Consider the following 23,475-nt stretch of genomic DNA (forward strand, 5'->3'; position numbering starts at 1 on the left):
TTCACCCATGACTGCATGGCCAGGCACGACTCCAACACCATCATTAAGTTTGCCAACGACACAAAAGTGGTAGGCCTGATCGCAGACAACGATAAGACAGCCTATAGGGAGGAGGTCAGAGACCTGGCTTTGTGGTGCCAGGGTAACAACCTCTCCCTCAACTTGATCAAGACAAAGGAGATGATTGTGTACTACAGGAAAAGGAGGACCGAACATGCCCCCATTCTCATTATACAGCTGCACCATCGAGAGCATCCTGACTGGTTGCATCACTGCCTGGTATGGCAACTGCTTGGCCTCCGACCGTAAGGCACTACAGAGGGAAGTGCGTACGGCCCAGTACATCACTGGGGCCAAGCTTCCTGCCATCCAGGACCTCTATACCAGGCAGTGTCAGAGGAAGGCCTGAAAAATTGTCTAAGACGCCAGCCACCCTAGTCATAGACTGTTCTCTCTGCTACCGCACGGCAAGCAGTACCGGAGTGCCAAGTCTAGGTTCAAAAGGCTTCTTAACAGCTTCTAACACCAAGCCATAAGACTCCTGAACAGCTAATCAAATGGCTACCCTGACTATTTGCATTGTCCTCCACCCACCCCCTCTTTTAAGCTGCTGCCACTCTCTGTTTATTATCTATGCATAGTCACTTTAACTCTACCTACATGTACATATTACCTCCATTACCTCAACTAACCTGTGCCCCCGCACATTGACTCTGTACCGGTACTCCCAGTATATAGCTTCCCTACTGTTATTTTACTGTTGCTTTTTAATTATTATTTTTTTATTTTTTTATTTTTTATTTTTTACTTATCAATTTTTTACTTAACACTTATTTTTCTTAAAACTACATTGTTGGTTAAGAGCTTGTAAGTAAGCATTTCACTGTAAGGTCTACACTTGTTGTATTTGGCACGTGTGACAAATAAAATTTGATTTGATTTGATTCTGTCGTTTTTCAGACATAAATCGGAGCCGAAAGTCACTGACTCAGAAGTCACATCAGATGAGGAAGAAGTGGGCGGAGACTTCACTGTGTACGAGTGCCCTGGCCTTGCACCGGTGGGTGTGCTAGGACACATGCACACACACACACACACACACACGTACTTGCACTCAGACATGCACACACGCACTCAGGCACATACGCACAAACACATAATATATTCACACAAATTCTGTCCTTGTTTCTCACACAATATTCATATTGATGATGACTGTGTTTGTTTGGCTTTTAACAACAGTTTTTATTTCATTGCAGACTGGAGAGATGGAAGTGAAAAATCCTTTGTTTGACGACTCTACCCTATACTACCAAGAGAATCCCAAGGGAAATCCATAGACTTTAATGCATGCTGGCACACGCAGACACCACACAAACACACACACACAGAAACATACAACCAATTAAAACATAATACTAACCTACACACACACACAGAATACACACACACACACGCCATTTCTTGTACTCTGGAAAAGACCACCTTAACTCTCCAATCAGGTTGCTATCTCAAAACTGGACAGGCTTATACAGATGTCGGATCTTAATTTGACCCATTTCGTTGCAGAAGGAAAATGATCTGCAGCAGGAGGATTTGAATGTCTATTCAATATTGAGAATCGATGCCAGGGGGCAGCTGGAAGCGGTGTTTGTAGGCTATACAATAATTTAGACTGCAGGTCCACTGATTATTTGTTGTATTATATGTTCAAGGCAAACAATGAGCAAAATAAATTGGTGGTTATCGCAGTGCCTGTGTGGTCCAGTGGGTACAGCCGCTGACAATGGTAAACATATGCAAGAGTAGGCATGGGTTTGAATCTGGTCCACAAATGTCCTTTGAATTTTTGGAGAAACTAGTACATTTCTAGTTACTCTCTGTGGGCTTAATTGTACTCTTACTCAAGTAATTTCTGAAGGAAGTAAATGACTTTTTACTCCATTACATTTGACCAAATCACTTTAGTTACATAGATTTATATTATTATATCGTCGCTGTCAGATGAAAACCTCCTAACCAAATGTTGTGATGTTTTATTATTTTTTACATGAATCGATACTATACATCTGTATGAACGTTTCACAACCCCTTGACCAATGAAATGTATTCAAAATAGCATGTCATCAAAACTCTAAGTCCATTGGCTCTCAAAGTTGTCCATCAAACCCAGTTTTATCTCCACCACGGCTCTTGAAGTGAAGCGCTCGTCTTCATATTTTTGTTCTTGGGTTCTTAGCCAGACGCGATCAGAGGTAAGTTGCACTTTTATTACCTTCTGCCTTTGTAATATTATATATTTCTGGAGAAAGATAAGTATTTATAATATGTTATTCTGCTGTTGAAATTGTGTTTTGAGGACAAATGCAAATCAAATGGCTAGGTAGCTAGCTAGCTAGCTTTGGCTAACCCAGAAAATGACAGAAAATGTTGAATCTCCTGTTTTTAGCTCCCAATATGACCTCTGTTTGTTGGCCAACTAGTACCTTCTCTTGGCATACAGAGTAAATAGATTAATCAGATGTGTGTGGCAATATCTAACTATACTGAACAAAAATATAAACGCAACAATTTCAACGATTTTACTGAGTTACAGTTCATATAAGGAAATCAGTAAATTGAAATAGATTCATTAGGCCCTAATCTATGGATTTCACATGATGGCAGGGGCGCAGCCATTGGTAGGCCTGGGAGGGCATAGGCCCACCCACTGAGGAGCCAGGCCCAGCCAATCAGAGTTTTTCCCTACAAAAGTGCTTTATTACAGACAGAAATATTCCTCAGTTTCATCAGCTGTCCAGTGGCTGGTCTCAGACGATCCTGCAGGTAAAGAAGCCAGATGTGGAGGTCCTGGGCTGGCGGGGTTACACACGGTCTGCGGGTGTGAGGCCGGTTGGACTTACTGCCAAATTCTCTAAAACGACGTTGAACATTAAATTCTCTGGCAACAGCTCTGGTGGACATTCCTGCAGTCAGAATGCCAACTGCATGCTCCCTCAACTTGAGACATCTGTGGCATTGTGTTGTGTGACCAAAAAAATTTATGGCCTTTTATTGTCCCCAGCACAAGGTAATGATCATGCAGTTTAATCAGCTTGTTGGTAAAGCCACACCTGTCAGGTGGATTGATTATCTTGGCAAAGGAGAAATGCTCACTAACAGGGATGTAAACAAATTTGTACACAAAATGTTAGATAAATCATTTTTTTGTACGTCTGAAAAATGTCTGGGATCTTTTATTTCAGTTCATGAAACATGAGACCAACACTTTACATGTTGCGTTTATATTTTCGTTCAGTATACCTATCACATTTGGTTGCCATTACAAGACAAGCTGTCTAAGCTAGATGCAGTGTCAACCATGTACAGTGGGGGAAAAAAGTATTTAGTCAGCCACCAATTGTGCAAGTTCTCCCACTTAAAAAGATGAGAGAGGCCTGTAATTTTCATCATAGGTACACGTCAACTATGACAGACAAATTGAGAATTTTTTTCTCCAGAAAATCACATTGTAGGATTTTTAATGAATTTATTTGCAAATTATGGTGGAAAATAAGTATTTGGTCACCTACAAACAAGCAAGATTTCTGGCTCTCACAGACCTGTAACTTCTTATTTAAGAGGCTCCTCTGTCCTCCACTCGTTACCTGTATTAATGGCACCTGTTTGAACTTGTTATCAGTATAAAAGACACCTGTCCACAACCTCAAACAGTCACACTCCAAACTCCACTATGGCCAAGACCAAAGAGCTGTCAAAGGACACCAGAAACAAAATGGTAGACCTGCACCAGGCTGGGAAGACTGAATCTGCAATAGGTAAGCAGCTTGGTTTGAAGAAATCAACTGTGGGAGCAATTATTAGGAAATGGAAGACATACAAGACCACTGATAATCTCCCTCGATCTGGGGCTCCACGCAAGATCTCACCCCGTGGGGTCAAAATGATCACAAGAACGGTGAGCAAAAATCCCAGAACCACACGGGGGGACCTAGTGAATGACCTGCAGAGAGCTGGGACCAAAGTAACAAAGCCTACCATCAGTAACACACTATGCCGCCAGGGACTCAAATCCTGCAGTGCGAGACGTGTCCCCCTGCTTAAGCCAGTACATGTCCAGGCCCGTCTGAAGTTTGCTAGAGTGCATTTGGATGATCCAGAAGAGGATTGGGAGAATGTCAGATGAAACCAAAATATAACTTTTTGGTAAAAACTCAACTCGTCATGTTTGGAGGACAAAGAATGCTGAGTTGCATCCAAAGAACACCATACCTACTGTGAAGCATGGGGGTGGAAACATCATGCTTTGGGGCTGTTTTTCTGCAAAGGGACCAGGACGACTGATCCGTGTAAAGGAAAGAATGAATGGAGCCATGTATCGTGAGATTTTGAGTGAAAACCTCCTTCCATCAGCAAGGGCATTGAAGATGAAACGTGGCTGGGTCTTTCAGCATGACAATGATCCCAAACACACCGCCCGGGCAACGAAGGAGTGGCTTCGTAAGAAGCATTTCAAGGTCCTGGAGTGGCCTAGCCAGTCTCCAGATCTCAACCCCATAGAAAATCTTTGGAGGGAGTTGAAAGTCCGTGTTGCCCAGCGACAGCCCCAAAACATCACTGCTCTAGAGGAGATCTGCATGGAGGAATGGGACAAAATACCAGCAACAGTGTGTGAAAACCTTGTGAAGACTTACAGAAAACGTTTGACCTGTGTCATTGCCAACAAAGGGTATATAACAAAGTATTGAGAAACTTTTGTTATTGACCAAATACTTATTTTCCACCATAATTTGCAAATAAATTCAGTAAAAATCCTACAATGTGATTTTCTGGATTTATTTCTTCTCATTTTGTCTGTCATAGTTGACGTGTACCTATGATGAAAATTACAGGCCTCTCATCTTTTTAAGTGGGAGAACTTGCACAATTGGTGGCTGACTAAATACTTTTTTCCCCCTCTGTAGCTAGCTAACATTAGCAAGATCAACAGGTCAGTCCACCGCAGCATCCTCCTATGCATTGTTCTCCCTGTGTGTGTGTGTGTGTCATTCTGTTTCTATGACAATGCCTATAAGCACTGTCATACAGACATTGTATCATCTCAGTAAGCTTTTTGTGCCATATAGAAATCATATAGAATGTATTTTTATTTACAGCTTGTTGCGGCAGGACCGAGGCAGGAGGAGTGAGCCAGCCAAGAAAAGAAAATACCCTTGAAAGTGGAAAGGGCAGGTTCGGAAGGGATGGAGTATAAATCCGGTTTTGTCTAGAAGTGATACAGCTTTTGTAAAAATTGACTTTTCGTAGCAGGTTAGGAGGAGTAAGTTAAGGTTAGGAAAAGGGTTAGGGTAGCGAAAATGAAAAATAAAATCAACTTTTGACGTCAATTTAATTCCATGGTGAAATGTGTCTGATTTGCATACTAGTAACACGATTGACAGTGACATTTCGGGATGATTGTTTGACTGTTGTAACACCTGTTCATTCTGAGTGAAAAATGTAACATCACACTTGGTGTAAATATTTTTTGTATGCATTATCACATGAAATACATTTTCATTAATGCTATTGAAATTGTACAATTATTCCAATGTCTCGAGTACCATATACCTTTTTATGAAATTGTGCACATTGATAGATATTAAGTCAACATTGAATGACCGTAATTGTAACTGTACATCCTACGTACCTGTGCTGGGGGACATCTGCAAGATGGTGCTGGCAGGCTTTAATAATAAATTAATGTCAAATCAATTGCACTAAGTTGTTGTCCTTTTGGTTTTCTGTCACAGTTTACCATAAGGTGTGGTGTAAAAAATTACCTGACAAACATTTTCTAACTAGTACTTAAGTAGTTTTCTGACCGGATACTTTTTTACTCATACTTGAGCAGTTTCTTAAGAAGCAAATTTTACTTTGTAATTTATTAATCTAAGTAACAGTACTTTTACTTAAATACAGATTTTCAGTACTCTACCCACCTCTGCAAATTATACATAGCCTAACTAAAATACGTGGGCGAGCATACACACTGTAGGAAAGTTTATCATTCTACAGTAGGCCTACATCTGTCAATCAACTGATGCCCCAAATCAACTCATCAATTTAGCCAGGGAAACACATACAGTAGATTATCGGTTTTCACACATTTTATTATGTGACTATTGATAGGCTAATGGTTAGCCTACAAAATGTAGCCTATAGGAATATAATCAAATAACAAGAGGCCTATTGCAACCATCGATGGCACAAGATTATATAATAAATAAATAATATGCCATTTAGCAGACGCTTTTATCCAAAGCGACTTACAGTCATGCGTGCATACATATATTTTTTTTGTGTACGTGTGGTCCCGGGGATCAAACCCACTACCTTGGCGTTACAAGCGCCGTGCTCTACCAGCTGAGCTACAGAGGACCACTTATCGGCAACTAAAGCCTTGTTCACACTGCAGGCCTTAATGCTCAAATCAGTTTGGACTACTGACTGTCCAGACAGCAAGCTAAAAGTGACCAAATTGGATTTGTGTGTGTTAAGACAGCAGTAATTTGCTGACAAGGCTACACTAGTTGTCATAGCAACGACAGGTGTGTGTGTAGTGGTGTAGGCTGATTGGTGGTGGTGATTGTGTTTCCTATCACTCAGAAGTTATGTAGCAAGCTAAGGTGACACCAATGTCTGCCATGGATGTTTCCCAATTGCTTTGAATGTTTAAAATCATTAGGGTAAGAACACTTTTAAAGCCTCACAGGATAAGATTGTCCAACTTTCAAAACAAGCCATGTTTGGTTAGCCACAGCAGTCAACTAGCTAGCTAGGTAGCTGTTTAGCTTTCTAGCATATTCACTAGTTTGTTTGTAAATGATTAACAAGCTAGTTAGCTACCACATGTTCTTGTCAAACTGTCAACAGAGTAGCTAGCAAGCAACAAGATATGCCAAATAAGTCTAAAAACCACTTGAGGGCAAATAAATCAGACTTGACCGTTCAGACACATGGCCTTGAATCAGATTTGTATCTGACTTCAAACCATCTACGAAGGTGGCTTTTTGTCCCCCCCCGTTTTCTCAATGGAATGTGATACAAAATAAGGCGACGGTTTGCTTTAGGACCATGCGGACACCTCTATGGATCACTCACAGCCATTGTGGACTTCTATGGAACTACAGCCATGTGTAAAACTCAACGTATGTGTCCCAAATGGCACCCTACTCCCTATATAGTGCACTACTTTTGACCAGAGCCCTATGGGTCCTGGTCAAAAGTAGTGCACTCTATAGCCCCTTTTGTGTCATCTGGATATTATTATCCCCCAGTTAATTATAGGTACATATAAAGGGTTTTTCATGAAATGTGCTTGGTATTGGGTTAAGGAGCGAGAGGAACACTGTCATGATATACTGTGATATAATCTTTAAAGTACTATTTTATGCCCACAAAAAATCTGTCACATCTGTGATGTCTATTCTTATCTCCCAAAAACAGGGTCTAGTATGACGTTATTTTAATTTTTTACTCGTTGTCATATAATGTGCACATAATTAGTGTAGATTTAAGAGAGTATTCTAAAATTGAGTACCAGATGATGTCTCATGCATGGTGTGATTCCGACATGTTTGAACATGATATTAACTTTGATTCAGCCTCCTATGTGTAAGCATCCTGTAACTGAAGGAGACATGTAAAGTGATATGTATGCACTTGAATGTCTATAGGATTGACGATTGGTGGTGGATGTATGGTAAATATCACTATTTAGTATTGTTTCTCTGTTTTATCCCTGTCATTTCCAACCCTGGTGTTGCAAAATGTACATACAAAGAGTGAAAGTGTTCACTTTTATATATTTGTACATGCAGGACAAGCATCTGAATTAAAAGTTTTTACCACAAGTGAAACATGCAAAATGACCATGCAAATTTCTTCACTCTGTCTCTCTCTTTATCTCACTCTCTCTCTTCTCTTGCTCACGTTCTCTCTGTGTCTCTCTCTCTCTCTTAAGGATGTTCCTCTTTACATGACTTTTGACCCTGAAATGGACTCTGCACAAAAAGGCTAAATGGGTAAATGAAGCTATGTGGGGTTGAAAATATAGGAGTGGGTGGAGAGGAGGCTGAGGATCAGACAACTGAGCTTGGGGGGGGCTTGGAGTAGGTACTGGAATTATCCATTCCTGACTCTGTTATCCAGCTTTCTATGACTATTGGTGTGTTGTCTGTTCCACATAACATCACACACCAACATCCAATAAAAGACAGTTTCATTAGTTCTCAACTTTCATCGCCTATTGAATCACACTTTCTATGACACTTCTTAAATGTCTTTGGTGGACAAGGATTACTGGAGTCATGTTTGCTCTCCTCACTCCTCAACCTTTCTGTGTGTTTCAAGTTTTATTAGTCATATGTACGGGATACACATGGTATACACCGCCCAACGAAATGCTTACTTGCAGGTTCCTTCTCGACAATGCAACAACAATAATAAATAATAAAATATAACAATACGAACATAAAGTAATGGCTCAGTAGAATAGAATAAACATTTTAGCATAAATATAATACAGCAAGGCACAATTTACAGTCCAATATTTACATGTGTTTTGGGGAAGGGGGGGGGATTGGGGGCAAGTGTTTAAATTGTGCAATATTTAGCAATCAAAATAAAAGTCTGGTAGCAGCAGTTGTGATGGGTTTGTAACAAGAATGTGTGTGTTGTGTGCGCATGCACGTGTGCGTCTGTCTGTATCTGTCTGTGTCTGTCTGTGTGTGTGCGTGAGTGCATGTGTGCTAAAGTGCGGAGAATCAGAGCAAGTGGTCATTCCAGTTCAAGTGTTCAGCAGTCTGATGACTTGTAAATAGAAACTCTCTGAGCATTTTGGGCGGGGGGGTTGCTCTTGTAACTGGCTCCATTGAGCTGCCTGCCTAGGGCCGTTAAGGCCCATTGTCCTTGTGGATGGTGGTAGGGAGGCAGGTATTGGTCTGCTGCTGAAGGTTTGCGATGGGTAAAGGGATGGTGTTGAGTGTCAAAGGCAGGGCTGTTAGGGAGAAAATCAAAAAGCCATCAGACTTGTTTGTGGGGGAAGGTAGTGAGCGAGAAAAGAGGTGGAGAGACTGTGAGCCTACGATGGATGCTATGGGGAGTAGGGTCCGAATAAACTATATACAACATCTACGGCTCAGAGTTTTTTCTGACCCTTCTCCCCATAGCATCCATCGTAGGCTCACAGTCTCTCCACCTCTTTTCTCGCTGACTACCTTCCCCCACAAACAAGTATGATGGCTTTTTGATTTTCTAGAGTTGGCCTGAATAAGAAGTTATGGGTATATACATATAATTTACATATAACCCACCCCCCTATCGTGGCCTCTCAGAACAGCCAATCAAGACAAATGAAAAAGTGTTTCTGGGCAAGTCAATCTGAATGAAATCTCTCCACTGATGGAGTCAGAATGATTGAAACTAGGCAGTACTCCTATGCCTATCTCAGTCACCCTGGATGGGTCATTGGTGAGTGGTGAATGTGTGTCTGAACTACATTGTTTATCCACACAGCTATGTGTGACTCTCCCTCACACCTCCTTATGGTTGATACCACACTACTTTCATATAGAATACACTATAGAGTACAGGGAGCTTATTTGGACATGGTGCTAGACATACTTGATATGTCCGAGTTGTCTCAGTGAGAGTGTTGAAGTGTACAGTATCATTAACCATCTTTACAGCTTTGACTTTATTACAAAATACAGTATTACATTTTGCTGTGATACCATTACTGTCTCCACTACCTCCACTCTTTTATTTAAAGCTCAGTGAAAGGAGGGCGAAGACCCTCAACCAGTCCTCACTGGGATCAGATGGATTCTTCTCCTATAGAGAAGTACAGAGCTCCCTTGAGGAAGAGGTCTACGAACGAAGAAGAGGCCACTTAAAAGAGGTAAGACAAGATAAAAAAAAAAAAAAAGACATCTGGGGGCTTTTCAGGCTAATCCCCAAGCACCCTCCCTCCCCCCTCACTGTACCTACTACCCCCTCACTGTACCAGGCCCTACAGGTCCCCACCGGATCCCTCCTGCCTCCCCAGGACCCCTGTCCTCCTCTCAGAATCCCTGCCTGGTTCTACTTTCTCTCTGTGTGTTTAGCATGACAATTCCCTCCCAAGTCCATGGCACAGGACAATGCATGTAGCTTGAGTTTGATGTCTTTTAAGCCTTTGACTGGCTCCTGCTCCAAGGTCCCCTCTCCCTGGCTTTGTAATAGGGAGAGCGAGAGCACAGCTCCCCTGGTTAAATCTGCTGGGTTAGTGTGTTTGAAGTTGGACAGGCTGGATGGAGGGGGGAAACAGTCATCTGTAAAGGGAGTGTTGAGTGGAGTGGGGATTTAGAAATAGAAAAAAAATGATTACAATGCAAATCAAATTGTATTGGTTGCATACACATATTTAGCAGATGTTACTGCGGGTGTAGCGAAATGCTTGTGTTCCTAGCTCCATCAGTGTATATGTATGTGATGGGATGTATGGACATTATGGACAGTATGTGGATAGAATATATAGTATATCTGAATAATATATAGGATAGAATAGTATATGTACAGCAACAGTTGAATAGGATGGCCTTGACTAGAATACAGTATATACATATGAAATGGGTAAAACAGTATGTAAACATTATTAAAGTGACCAGTGACTAAAGTTCAGGGCAAGGTACTGGGCAGAGGCCGGCTAGTGGTGACTATTTAACAGTCTGATAGCCTTGAAATAGAAGCTGTTTTTCAGTCTCTCTGAACCAGCTTTGATGCACCTGTACTGACCTCGCCTTCTGGATCGTAGCGGGGTGAACAGGCCGTAGCTCGGGTGGCTGAGGTCCTTGATGATCTTCTTGGCCTTCCTGTGACACCGGGTGCTGTAGATTTCCTGGAGGACAGACAGTGTGCCCCCGGTGATGCTTTGGGCAGACCGCACCACCTTCTGGAGAGCCCTGTGGTTGTGGGCGGTGCAGTTGCTGTACCAGGTGGTGATACAGCCCGACAGGATGCTCTCAATGGTGCATCTGTAAAAGTTTGTCAGGGTCTTAGGGGCCAAGCAAAATTTCTCCAGCCTCCTGAGGTTGAAGAGGCGCTTTTGCGCCTTCTTCACTACACTGTCTGTGTAGTTGGACCATTTCAGATTGTCACTGATGTGTACTGCAAGGAACTTGAAGCTTTTCACCTTCTCCACTGTGACCCCATCGATGTGGATGGGGGCGTGCTCCCTCTGCTCTCTGCTGAAGTCCACGATCAGCTCCTTCATTTTGTTGACTTTGAGGGAGAGGTTATTTTCCTGGCACCACTCCGCCAGGGCTTTAATCTCCTCAATGTAGGCTGTCTCGTCATTGTTGGTAATCAGGCCTACCACTGTCGTGTCGTCTACAAACTTGATGATTGAGTTGGAGTCGTGCGTAGCCACGCAGTCATGGGTGAACAGGGAGTACAGGAAGGGGCTGAGCACACACCCCTGGGGGGCCCCTGTGTTGAGGATCAGCGTAGTGGAGGTGTTGTTGCTTACCTTCACCACCTGGGAGCGGCCCATCAGGAAGTCCAGGACCCAGATGCACAGGGTGGGGTTCAGACCCAGGGCCCCAAGCTTAAAGATGAGCTTGGAGGGTACTATGGTGTTGAAGGCTGAGCTGTAGTCAATGAACAGCATTCCTACATAGGTATTCCTCTTGTCCAGATGAGATAGGGCAGTGCGATGGCGATTGCGTCATCCGTGAATCTATTAGGGCAGTATGCAAATTGCAGTGGGTCTAGGGTGTCGGGTAAGGTGGAGGTGATATGATCCTTAACTAACCTCTCAAAGCACTTCATGATGACAGAAGTGAGTGCTACAGGGCGATAGTCATTTAGTTCAGTTACCTTTACTTTCTTGGGTACAGGAACAATGGTGGACATCTTGAAGCAAGTGGGGACAGCAGACTGGGATAGGGAAAGATTTAATATGTCCTTAAACACTCCAGCCAGCTGGTCTGCCTATGCTCTGAGGAGGTGGCTAGGGATGCCATCTGTTGCTAGGGTTAAAGCACACCCACCCCTACCCATATGCCATGTCCATTCATCTCATATTCACACTGCACATAGTAATGCACAAATGCTACAACTCTCATGTAATATCAACCACCCACCCCATCAAATAAGTCACTCTCTGGACATGAGTGTTTGTTTCAGGGTAGGGGGGTAGGTGTGTGTGGGCCGGAATCAAAGGGTTGCGACTTATTGTTCGTGTCTGAAAAGAAGCTAATGGTCAGCCATCGCTACTCGAGGTCTGAAAGCCGCGGGGTGCCCCCGGGCCAAGTCACACAATGACACCCCCACTCCTCCCGCGGCGCGTCTTCCTGCCACAATCTGTAGCCAACGACTCGCTCTGGGGGTGCGCATCTGTATCGGTGCGACCGCCATCCACTCTTTTCAATACACCCATCAAGGCTAGTATAAATTCGACTGGATGCATTTAGTTGTTTTTGTAATTTCCTCTGCGTTGTCCTGATTTTATATGGGTAAAAATAGGTTTCTGTAAGTAAATTGCGCGTAAAGTTGTTACTGAAATGTCATAAGGCTGCTTCTAATTTCTAGACTTACTGATCTTTTTCACATGTATTTCTGAAACAGGAGTCATTCTCAGTTTACTGAGATATCCATGTAATTAGGCTACAGCGCCATCACATTATAGGCCTCGTCTCTCCGCCAAAAGGATGGTCCAAACATTGTAAATATGACAAAACATGAACCAACATTCTTTATCGGTTAACTTCACTAGGCCTATATCAAAGACAAACATATAACACATAAGGCCATTGTGTTTTGCGTATAAGTCTAAACCTCAATGAAAATGCATTTAGAGTCGGTTATAATTTCCATTTAACAAATTGATTGATTTTTCCCACAAATATTGATTTTTTTTTACATTTTAATTTCTAACAATTAGCCTAAATATTCAGCAAGTGAAAATAGATGGGTCTATGCTATTTGTAAAAAATGGATCGAATGGGATCCCTCACTTAGACTCGATAATTATTTTGCACATAATTGTCTTTTTAGGCTATAGGCTAAGAAAAATGTATATACTAATATTTCTATAGTCTAATGGATATAAGTTGATCATGAAAATTGAGCATGATCAGCAAGGTTGCCCAAAATTTCTATAGCCTAATGGATATAAGTTGATCATGAAAATTGAGCATGATCAGCAAGGTTGCCAAACATTTCTATAGCCTAATGGATTTAAGTTGATCATGAAAATTGAGCATGATCAGCAAGGTTGCCCAAATGTTGTTAAAAATATACACTCTGGGCCTATAGGCCTACATTTATAATAGGCCTACATTTATAATGAGTGATAGTAAACTATGTAATTCTGTTCTATGTTTAAATGCATCTGCTTGCATGTAGGCTATCCCAAATCACTTTTAATATCAAGGAAAGCTAGTTAAGGTAAATTATTTAAACAAAGTCCACACAACGCTCCATGCATATTATATACTTTGGCTACGTCATATGTATTTCCTATTTAGTACTGTAGGCTAAATATACTAAATGGGTCAACATTGAAGTCATGAATTAGATAGAACTTTTTACTAGATCATTTCCTTTAATTGCTTACAGGAGTTTTGCATATACACCTGAGCTTGAGTTATTACAATTTTATCTCAGGAAGACGAATAGCCTATATTTAGTAAAAAATTATAATAATCAGTCTCCAATGGGAAAGCACGTGCACTACCGTACGCGTTTCTCACGGTCAGTGTTATCCGGGATCTTTGGGATGTCCTTACACTAAACCCTAACTTTAACCATAACCCTTACCTAACCATTTACATTTCAACTTCAATGGGGGGTAAGGACGTCCCAGTGATCCTTGATAGCATGGACCATTATCTCACGGTGAAGGGGAAAAAAATCAAGTTCATTCGCAAATTCACCATCAGCTGTGTATGATTGTCTCTCCCGGCCAATGGGATGTGAGGCAATTAACATTCCAACACCGGTTGATTAGAAAAAAACTGTGGAGCGGCCATTTCAAGGTGAAGTAGGTGGTGGTGAACTCGAGACTCAATGGACTACAGTTGATGGGTATCTCGCACACAGGCGACAACTGCTTGTATTTCTGAACAGGTTTGTTTCGAGACAGCATGAAGAGGAACTTTCGGAATTGATTTTCGCCCTTTAAGGAATTGTTCAAAGAACGCTTGCATTTGGACATTTTTCTTGCCACCCTCAAGTGTTCAGGGCAGGCGGTTCAGAAACTATTTTATATCTTGCGTAATGCGTATATAGACTGCAAGTGTGTCATTGAATATAGCCAAGTGCATGAACCACTTTGTCTGAGATTCAAATCAAGGAGAATGTCGGAGCGATCTCAGAGCCCTATTTCGGATTGCAACAGCCGGCCTGATGACTTCAGCCGGCCAATGTACGCCCAGGCCTTGAGTCAAGAGGGGTTTGGAGGCACTTCGCTCCAGATCCCTCACGGTGTTCTACAGCACCATAGTCTTCTATTCAACAAGACTGCATACAACGGGATGCCTCCAACAACACCTCAAACCTTTTTCCAATTCCCACCAGTCGGTGGTGACTATAGGGCCTCCGATTTACAAGCCGGTGACTTTTGCCAACCCAAACATTGGTATCCCATCGCCGCTCCCGAGTACACCGGCCAGGTACCGAGGGCTGCAGTGACTACGCAGGCCACACACCTGAGCCCACCCATTGCCGAAGCCAGGGAACTAATGAAGATGCCTGAGATAAAGATTGAGAAGGATGTCAATGACGAGTACGAGGCAAAGATTCAACAGTATCCAACTCCGTCGTCCGCTGTGGCTCACGGGGTTTACTACTCGACCCCATGGAACCCATCGTTTTGGCCCGGCCTTCCCCACATCACTGCTGCAAGTTCCAATACTCAAAACCTTAACGCCATACCCTCAACATCGTCTTCAACATCCCCATCGCTCTCGCCGTCACCCCCCAGTAATGGGGTACCCGGGATCACGTTCAACGGGAGCGCAAGCCAAGGTGCCCAAGCGCAAACCTCTACCCGAAGCAATGGATCCTCCAGCGGTGGGTGCAGCGACTCCGAGGAAGAGGTGAGTCTGAAAATGGGCCTATGTACGGTTATCCCCATGGTCATTGTTGTACTATTAGCCTATGTGTTTACCCTGGAGCCTGTCTATTAATAAATGAAAAAGTAAGGGTTGGGACATGTTTCCTAAAGTCGTTGGTAATTGTGCCTCTTTAACAGGAGAACCCTTCAACTGAGGAGCTGGAACTGTTCGCCAAGGAGCTGAAGCACACGCGTATAACCCTGGGTTTCACACAAGCAGATGTAGGCATGGCTCTAGGCAACCTTTATGGTGAGTTTGTATTATGTGGTGTACACTAAAACTACCATTAGCCTATGTCATAGCTGAACCTTGCCCTTGTGTGCCATTGTGACCTGGTGTATGTTAATAATTGTTTGGTCTTTGAACTTACTGAGTGTTCCCTTAAATTGGCTTAGGAAACCATAGAATACCATGTTCCTTGTGTTTGGCACCTACTGTAGTAGTTGCCGTGTCAACTAGGGATTAACATGGGTAACCGGGTTCCCTGGACCATTTCCCGAAAAAATAAAATGACAATACCCGAGAAATGAAATTTCCCCGATATCGCACTAATGCAATTCCACAAAATACATAATGTGCAGCAGCAGATTGTGCCATGTTTCTGTTGCCGTTATCCAAACAGGTTGTCCCATTGACACCTATAGTGTATTTACTTCACACAATCGCCATAAATTCAAAGCACACGCATAACTGACACAGCTGCACTGTACACCAGACCCAAATGCACTTTAGACTTACATTTTACATTTTAGTCATTTAGCAGACGCTCTTATCCAGAGCGACTTACAGTTAGTGAATGCATACATGTTTTTATTTATGTATTATTTTTTATACTGGCCCGTGGGAAACGAACCCACATCCCTGCCGGCCAAACCCTCCCCTACATTGGACGACGCTAGACCAATTGTGCGGCGCCCATGGGTCTCCCGGTCGCGGCTGGCTGCAACAGAGCCTGGACTCGAACCAGGATCTATAGTGGCACAGCTAGCACTGCGATGCAGTGCCTTAGACCACTGCGCCACTCGGAAGTTCTAACTTCTCATTAGAACTGAAAATTCGATCCCGTTCTGAATTAAGACCGGAGCTGAAGCCCGAGCCCAGGACTGGTCCAACATCACAGAAATTAAATGAGTCCCAACGGGTAAAAAAAAGCCAGATTTCTAGAAAACAGTACACTATATTGATTTAAACTGGTGTTGAGAACATTGCGGTGGCGGGCGGCAGCTGAGTGAGGAGACAGGAAACAGCCTTTGGGAGGAGAAAGTGAAAAGGAAAGCTCACCATAGTTATGTTCAACTGAATGGTGATCAACTAGATGATCATTTCAGCACCGTTTTCATTGGGACAGCGCCATCGCGCTGCCTTGAGACAAGCGTGGGCGACTAGTCTAGATAAATCCATTTCAGATTTTATTTTATTTTATTTTTTATACTTAATCTCCGTTTGGATATTTGGTAACAATTAAGTTGGGGGAAATGTTAGGTAAGTAGAGGTCGGTGCTAATTAATATTTTTATGATAATTTAGTTTGCTCATATTAGCTGATCAGAACAGTTTGCTAGCCTGTTATACAGGTGGATTTTGCACTTCCATCGCGTAGTAGCCTGGCCAACTCCCGACCAAAAGCCAAGGTCTGTATATTTGGTTAATTGATATGTCTGGACAAGTGGAAGTGGTAGCTCATTTATTCGTTTGCTCCTCTATCGCTGATCAGGAACATTTAGCATGCAATAACGTAGCCTAAATCAAGTGTCGTTTATCTATTTACTATTTTCCTGTCATCCCAATCCCACTGAAACCCCAAATCCTGATCCTGTCTCGCATGAAATTCCTAACTTTATTATGTAATCCATAGGTTGCATTATCAAATCACGTCTCGCCTATGCATGTCAAAAAACCGCTATAACATTTCCCCCGCTTCTCTGCGCTTTCTCGTATTGCTGCCTATATGAGAGCTTCGGTAGAGTGATCAACAAACGCTTTTTTTTTTAGCAGTTGGTCCCGGTTAAGATGCCTTGAAATTTAAACAAGTTCCTCTTCCTCTCCCCGTTATTCATGAGCTGATCTGCTATCTGTAGAATCAACTCGATTTTGCCAAATAGGACGTTTTGGCATTCGTTGGTTATCTAGCAAGCTTAGTGACTTTGGTCACTTGACTTTGTTTGACTGCTGTTTATGATTCGACAACGCTATGGCCAACTCGTGGTGCACCCTGTGTCGAGAGAGCCTAGGCCTTTTATTTATTTTTATTTCACCTTTATTTAACCAGGTAAGCCAGTTGAGAACAAGTTACAACTGCGACCTGGCCAAGATAAAGCAAAGCAGTGCGATAAAAACAACAGTTACATATGGGATAAACAAAACGTACAGTCAAAAACACAATAGAAAATCTATATAGTGAGCAGCCTACTGCTGAATTAATTGAGGAACATAACGCTCTGAATTTATGAACGGCCTGTTTCGCAATTCACAAAAATGTTATTTGCGAGCAGTTACACTCTCATTACTAAATATCAGTTTATCTTGTGAAATCTTTCCATAGTGGTGCAGCAAAGACGTCAATTTGCCTCAGTGACAATCATATTTTGGGAGAATCCTGAGTGACCATATCTTGATTTTAAATGGGCACTTCCGATTTTTGCGGTATTTCCCGGGATAAATATGAATTATTCCCTGTATTGAGACCTGGTAGATGTTCGGGAAAATATTAATCCCTACTGACAATTACTTGTTCTCTGTTTAGGAAAGATGTTCAGCCAGACGACAATCTGTCGTTTCGAAGCCCTCCAGCTCAGCTTTAAGAATATGTGCAAGCTGAAGCCCCTGCTCCGGAGATGGCTGAATGAGGCTGAGACCTCTGACAACCCCCAGGATGTGAGTATTCTTCTAACTGATCTCTTTTATTATTAGATTTGTTTTGTTTAGAATCACTGCTGGTCCAGAGCTAAATCTGGTTTGCACAATGTGTCTAGGATGCCATCTTGTGGATATAAATGCCTGAACTTCCCATGCCCAACCAGAGTAACATTTATTAGAAAATGTTCACCATTTAAATGTTATCTATTCAGCATTTGATATTTGAGGGGGACCAATAGCATTAAGTCCTCTGGAATGGACCAAAGCACACTGCAATGGCCCAGTCTGAATGTGAGTATGTTTGTGTCCCCAGATGTACAAGATAGAGCGGGTGTTTGTGGACACCAGGAAGAGGAAGCGGAGGACCAGTCTGGAGGGTTCGGTGCGCACGGCTCTGGAGTCCTACTTTGTCAAGTGCCCCAAGCCAAACACCCAGGAGATCACACACATTGCAGATGACCTGTGTCTGGAGAGAGACGTGAGTCCCACACAGATACAGCCTCCCCTCATTTCCTCTCGGTCACCTACTGCACTTTATTTCCCCAAACCTGCATGGCCGTTTAGTTTAAGTTGCTTTTAGATTAAATGGAACGTAAATACATTTATGGTAAATATGCTTTTCCTGCTTGTGTTGCCATGGTTTGAATCTTAGTGCTGTATGTGTTAACTTATCAGACCCTGTCAGGTTCTATATTTAAAATATAGGAAGTGGGGAAATGTTTATTTTTTTTTGGGACAGCATATGACTGTTGTGTTCGACAGGTGGTGCGTGTGTGGTTCTGTAACCGCAGACAGAAGGGAAAGCGCCTGGCCCTCCCTTTCGATGAGGAGTGTGAAGGACAGTACTACGAGCAGAGCCCACCTCCGCCACACATGACCCACTCCCCCCTCCCAGGGCAGGGGTACCACCTATCCAGCCACCCCGGGCCCCCCACCTTCTATATGCCCCCCCTCCAGAGGCCAGATGTCTTTAAGCAGGCCCTGCACCCTGGACTGGTGGGTCACCTGACCAGCTAAATGTGTTCCAGTTCTCCAAACCAGCCCTGGCCGTGTGGCCACCTCTTCCCTTCCCCACCCAACATGGCTATTGGCTACCTCTTCAGTCCTCCAGTCCCTCCCAACCCAGGATGTTGTCCTCCATATCCATTCCCTCGAACATGGGGAGGAAAAGTGAATTGAGGCTTGTAGGCGAATACAGTAAATAAATAGATAAAAGCTGCAACTTCCTGGTCTATTTGAAAGGCTGGGGAATCTTGAGACTGCCTTTGTCGGTCTCTGACCCACATGCTCTTTGAGTGTTCATCGGTTTAGGGCCTTACCTCCCACCCAGTTCAGCTACAAGTCATCTGCACAGCACTGAACCAATAAAGCTCCATCCTGTACCATGACTCTAAATTCTGGGGGTACTTTTTGGGGGGTGGGAAATTGGCTCTGAATATCTGCTGTGCGATTATGCTTTTGCACAAAGTTGCGGTTTTGAGTCTGACTTTTTTTTTGATATTTTAAAAATGTGTTTTATTTCTTTTATCTTGAATGTCCTTGTGCTGTCTTATTGTTGCAGTTCCTCCAGCGGTTATCTATTTTATCTATCAGGTGACTTTTATCTACAATTTCTTTAAATATTCTCTGCAGTCTTGTCCAGAAGGTACACTCTCATAGTGGAAGTATGATACAAATGTTTTTTTTGAGTTGTCTTAACAAATTCTGATGTTTTGTTACCCATGGGTGTCTTTTTTGTCTGTATTGCATATGTTGATTAACTGTTTTTAATTGATTTTAATCTAATGGTAGTCATTGCGGTAAGGGGACAAAGTGCAGAATGTCTGATTAGGGCATTGAGTATTGCCCCCTCAACCAGTCTCTCTCACATCTATCCCAATTTACCAAAATCATACTTCTGTTAACATGATCATCATGGACCTGTATTGTTAATGGTTGTCACTGTTACAGCGCTGACTACGTCACCACTCTTATAATAGATTTGTTTTGATCGAGTCTTTCTAAAATGGCTATCCCGTGCAGTCAATCCCATGCCTTATTGTGTAGTTGAAGTCATTTCATCTTGTATGTGACTCCAAATCTCTTGACTAGATGTTTTTACACAATCCCATGTTTATAAATGAAAGCATATTTGATAATTTATTGAAACTGCCTATTTCTCTGGGGCAACCTAAAGATGTTACTTGTAACTTTCGCTCCACACAATTAAATCTACTTTATTTTCCATGCCAACCTGTGTCATAACAACAATTATTCTAACTTGACCATTTACCTTCTGTGCTTTGGTTGTTACAATTGAGGTTTTTATATGGAGTTGTGCATGTTATGATGCTTGCAATGAAAGCCTTGTAAGATGTTAAATCTACACATTATGCACAAGTGTCCTTAATGTTTGTATTGCTGTATTTTCTCTTTTCGTATGACTTCTGCAGTGAATATGCTATTGTACATAAACACAGTATGTGTAACACATTGCTTAACAGTTCAACAGTGCAGGTAATCATGACTCACTGATCTGACCACCCACAAATGTGCAACCACTTTCCTTGTTTTGTTTCTCACACATTAGTTGCATGTGTGAAACAAACGGTGGTTTATTGATTTATTGCTGTAATGTCCATGTGAAAAGAGCTTGTCCTAGAGAAGACATTTACATTTTAGTCATTTAGCAGACGCTCTTATCCAGAGCGACATACAGTTAGTGAGTGCATACATTTTTCATACTGACTACCTTTACATTTGTTTTTAAATGGTGTCCCAAATGGCACCATTTCCCCTTACATAGGGTCTGGTCAAAAGTAGTGCACTATGAGCCCTGGTCAAATGTAATGACCTGTGTAGGGTGCCATTTGGGCTGAAGAAAGTCTGAGGAGCTGCCAAAGTGAAGAATGGGCTTGGTGTCACATCCTGACCCAGGCTTCCAGGTCATGGTACATTTTCTGAGCAGGCGGGCTGTGATACTGGGGGAAGATGCTACATAGCCTCTCCCTCCAGTCTGTATACACTTTCACCTGATATCTATGCCGCTACACAAAGTACACATCTCTTCTTGTCCAATAGCAGCTGGCGGAGATAGTTTCCCAGCTCCTTAGTGGATGGAAAGTCCTCAACATGGATGAAGGAGTTGGGCGGAGCCACAGCCTTGTAGTCATCTGGCGGTGGACCCAGAACCACAGGTACTGCCCCTGCCTGGTAAGCGTTCCACCAGAGCTTCTCAGTGATGTAATCCTTGGCGATGGAGTTCTCAAAGGCCAAGTAGAAGTAGCAGCTTGAGATGGTGGGCAGCAGGTTGCTGGAGGCCAGGACACTCCCCCTCAAGAGACCATACACCTCCACTGGGATGCTTCTCTTCAGGCTCTTGTACACCGAGCTCCTTCTGTGCTGAGCCTCATAGTGACTAATGACCCAGCAGGCCAGAAGGGACTTATTTTGGGGAATGACGTCTTCTGTGCTGCTATCGTTACCAGTATCACAGTCCTTCGGTAGCAGCTTACCATAAGGCATGGTGATATCGGCATCGCGGCGGTAGGAAATGGTCCAGTTGAACACGTTATTGAAAGGCTTCAGGTATCCGCTGTTGTCAGGGGACTCCAGAGAGAGCCAGACCCACTTCTGGTGCCTTGGCCGGTGGAGGGGCAGCCGCTCCTGGCCCGTCATCAGCTCTCTGTGGTGGAAGACCATCAGGTCAGCGCTGGGGTAGAGAGAGCGCTGGTCCACCAGGCGGCAGTCAGGGATACGGTACCGGTCCCAGCACACGTCTCCCTCCAGATTGTAGGGGTGGCCGAAGGGCCAGTGCCACAGCAGGATGGTGACGTTGTTGTGGCTTCTGTCAGAGTTTGGACCCCACCCACCCTCACTCCCCTGTCCCACCAAAAATAACAGTAGAGGGGCCAGACAGATGATGAGTAGGAAGAGCCTGAGGCAAAATGAGGGGAATTCCATGGTAAAACTGGACCCTCGTTTGTCATCAGGGTTCTTTCACTGCTGGGAAATGACCAGAGAAAAAAAACAGGATTTAGTTTGTTAACCTTGACTCATGGGTAAACGTAACATAGTAAACAAGAATCCGAGACGTTCAAATTAGTATATGTTTCGTATTAATTTGTGGATGTCAATCATCCATTTTGTATGATAGGCTACAGTGCCTTGCAAAAGTATTCATCCCCCTTGGCGTTTTTCCTATTTTGTTGCATTACAACCTGTAATTTAAATTGATTTTTATTTGGATATCATGTAATGGACACACACAAAATAGTCCAAATTGGTGAAGTGAAATGAAAAAAATAACTTGTTTCAAAGAATGTAAAAAAATTAATAACAGAAAAGTGGTGCATGCATATGTATTCACGCCCTTTGCTATGAAGCCCCAAAATAAGATCTGGTGCAACCAATTACCTTCAAAGTCACATCATTAGTTAAATAAAGTCCACCTGTGTGCAATCTAAGTGTCACATGATCTCAGCATATATACACCTGTTCTGAAAGGCCCCAGAGTCTGCAACACCACTAAGCAAGGGGCACCACCAAGCAAGCAGCACCATGAAGACCAATGAGCTCTCCAAACAGGTCAGGGACAAAGTTGTGGAGAAGTACAAATCAGGGTTGGGTTATAACAAAACATCAGAAACTTTGAACATCCCACGGAGCACCATTACATCCATTATTATAAAATGGAAAGAATATGGCACCACAACAAACCTGCCAAGAGAGGGCCGCCCACCAAAACCCATGGACCAGGCAAGGAGGGCATTAATAAGAGAGGCAACAAATATATCAAAGATAACCCTGAAGGAGCTGCGAAGTTCCACAGCGGAGATTGGAGTATCTGTCCATAGGACCACTTTAAGCCGTATACTCCACAGAGCTGGGCTTTACAGAAAAGTGGCCAGAAAAAAGCCATTGCTTAAAGAAAAAAATAAGCAAACACGTTTGGTGTTCGCCAAAAGCCATGTGGGAGACTCCCCAAACAAATGGAAGAAGGTACTCTGGTCAGATGAGACTCAAATTGAGCTTTTTTGGCCATCAAGGAAAATGTCTAGCGCAAACCCAACACCTCTCATCACCCCGAGAACACCATCAGCATCATGCTGTGGGGATGTTTTTCATCGGCAGGGACTGGGAAACTGGTCAGAATTGAAGGAATGATGGATGGCGCTAAATACAAGGAAATTCTTGAGGGAAACCTGTTTCAGTCTTCCAGAGATTTGAGACTGGGACAGAGGTTCACCTTCCAGCAGGACAATGACCCTAAGCATACTGCTAAAGCAACACTTGAGTGGTTTAAGGGGAAACATTTAAATGTCTTGGAATGGCCTAGTCAAAGCCCAGACCTCAATCCAATTGAGAATCTGTGATATGACTTAAAGATTGCTGTACACCAGCGGAACCCATCCAACTTGAAGGAGCTGGAGCAGTTTTGCCTTGAAGAATGGGCAAAAATCCCAGTGGCTAGATGTGCCAATCTTATAGAGACATAC

At 43.0% G+C, this 23,475-nt stretch overlaps 2 protein-coding genes and 1 pseudogene across 2 annotated transcripts in view; 2 read left to right on the forward strand and 1 right to left on the reverse strand.

Annotated features, from left to right (window-relative positions):
• LOC121582594 (neural proliferation differentiation and control protein 1) overlaps positions 1-1,751 on the forward strand; it is a 43,474-nt gene extending 41,723 nt beyond the window's left edge. Inside the window, exons 8-9 of the mRNA XM_041898509.2 lie at positions 961-1,060; positions 1,260-1,751. Coding sequence (XP_041754443.1) covers positions 961-1,060; positions 1,260-1,340 — 181 coding nt within the window. The 3' untranslated portion in view covers positions 1,341-1,751. The remainder of the gene's footprint in view (positions 1-960; positions 1,061-1,259) is intronic.
• A 12,250-nt stretch (positions 1,752-14,001) lies between these two features.
• LOC121582593 (POU domain, class 5, transcription factor 1-like) lies at positions 14,002-20,230 on the forward strand. The gene is made up of 5 exons (XM_041898508.2): positions 14,002-15,125; positions 15,281-15,392; positions 17,886-18,016; positions 18,312-18,476; positions 18,761-20,230. Exons 1-5 carry the CDS (start codon positions 14,385-14,387, stop codon positions 19,013-19,015), a joined length of 1,404 nt encoding a protein of 467 aa, XP_041754442.2. The 5' UTR covers positions 14,002-14,384; the 3' UTR covers positions 19,016-20,230.
• Positions 20,231-20,898: 668 nt separating this feature from the next.
• Positions 20,899-21,940, reverse strand: LOC121583495 (annotated as a pseudogene).
• Between the last annotated feature and the right edge of the window lie 1,535 nt (positions 21,941-23,475).

This window comes from Coregonus clupeaformis, chromosome 15 (assembly GCF_020615455.1).
Source record: "Coregonus clupeaformis isolate EN_2021a chromosome 15, ASM2061545v1, whole genome shotgun sequence".
Lineage (NCBI taxonomy): Eukaryota > Metazoa > Chordata > Actinopteri > Salmoniformes > Salmonidae > Coregonus > Coregonus clupeaformis.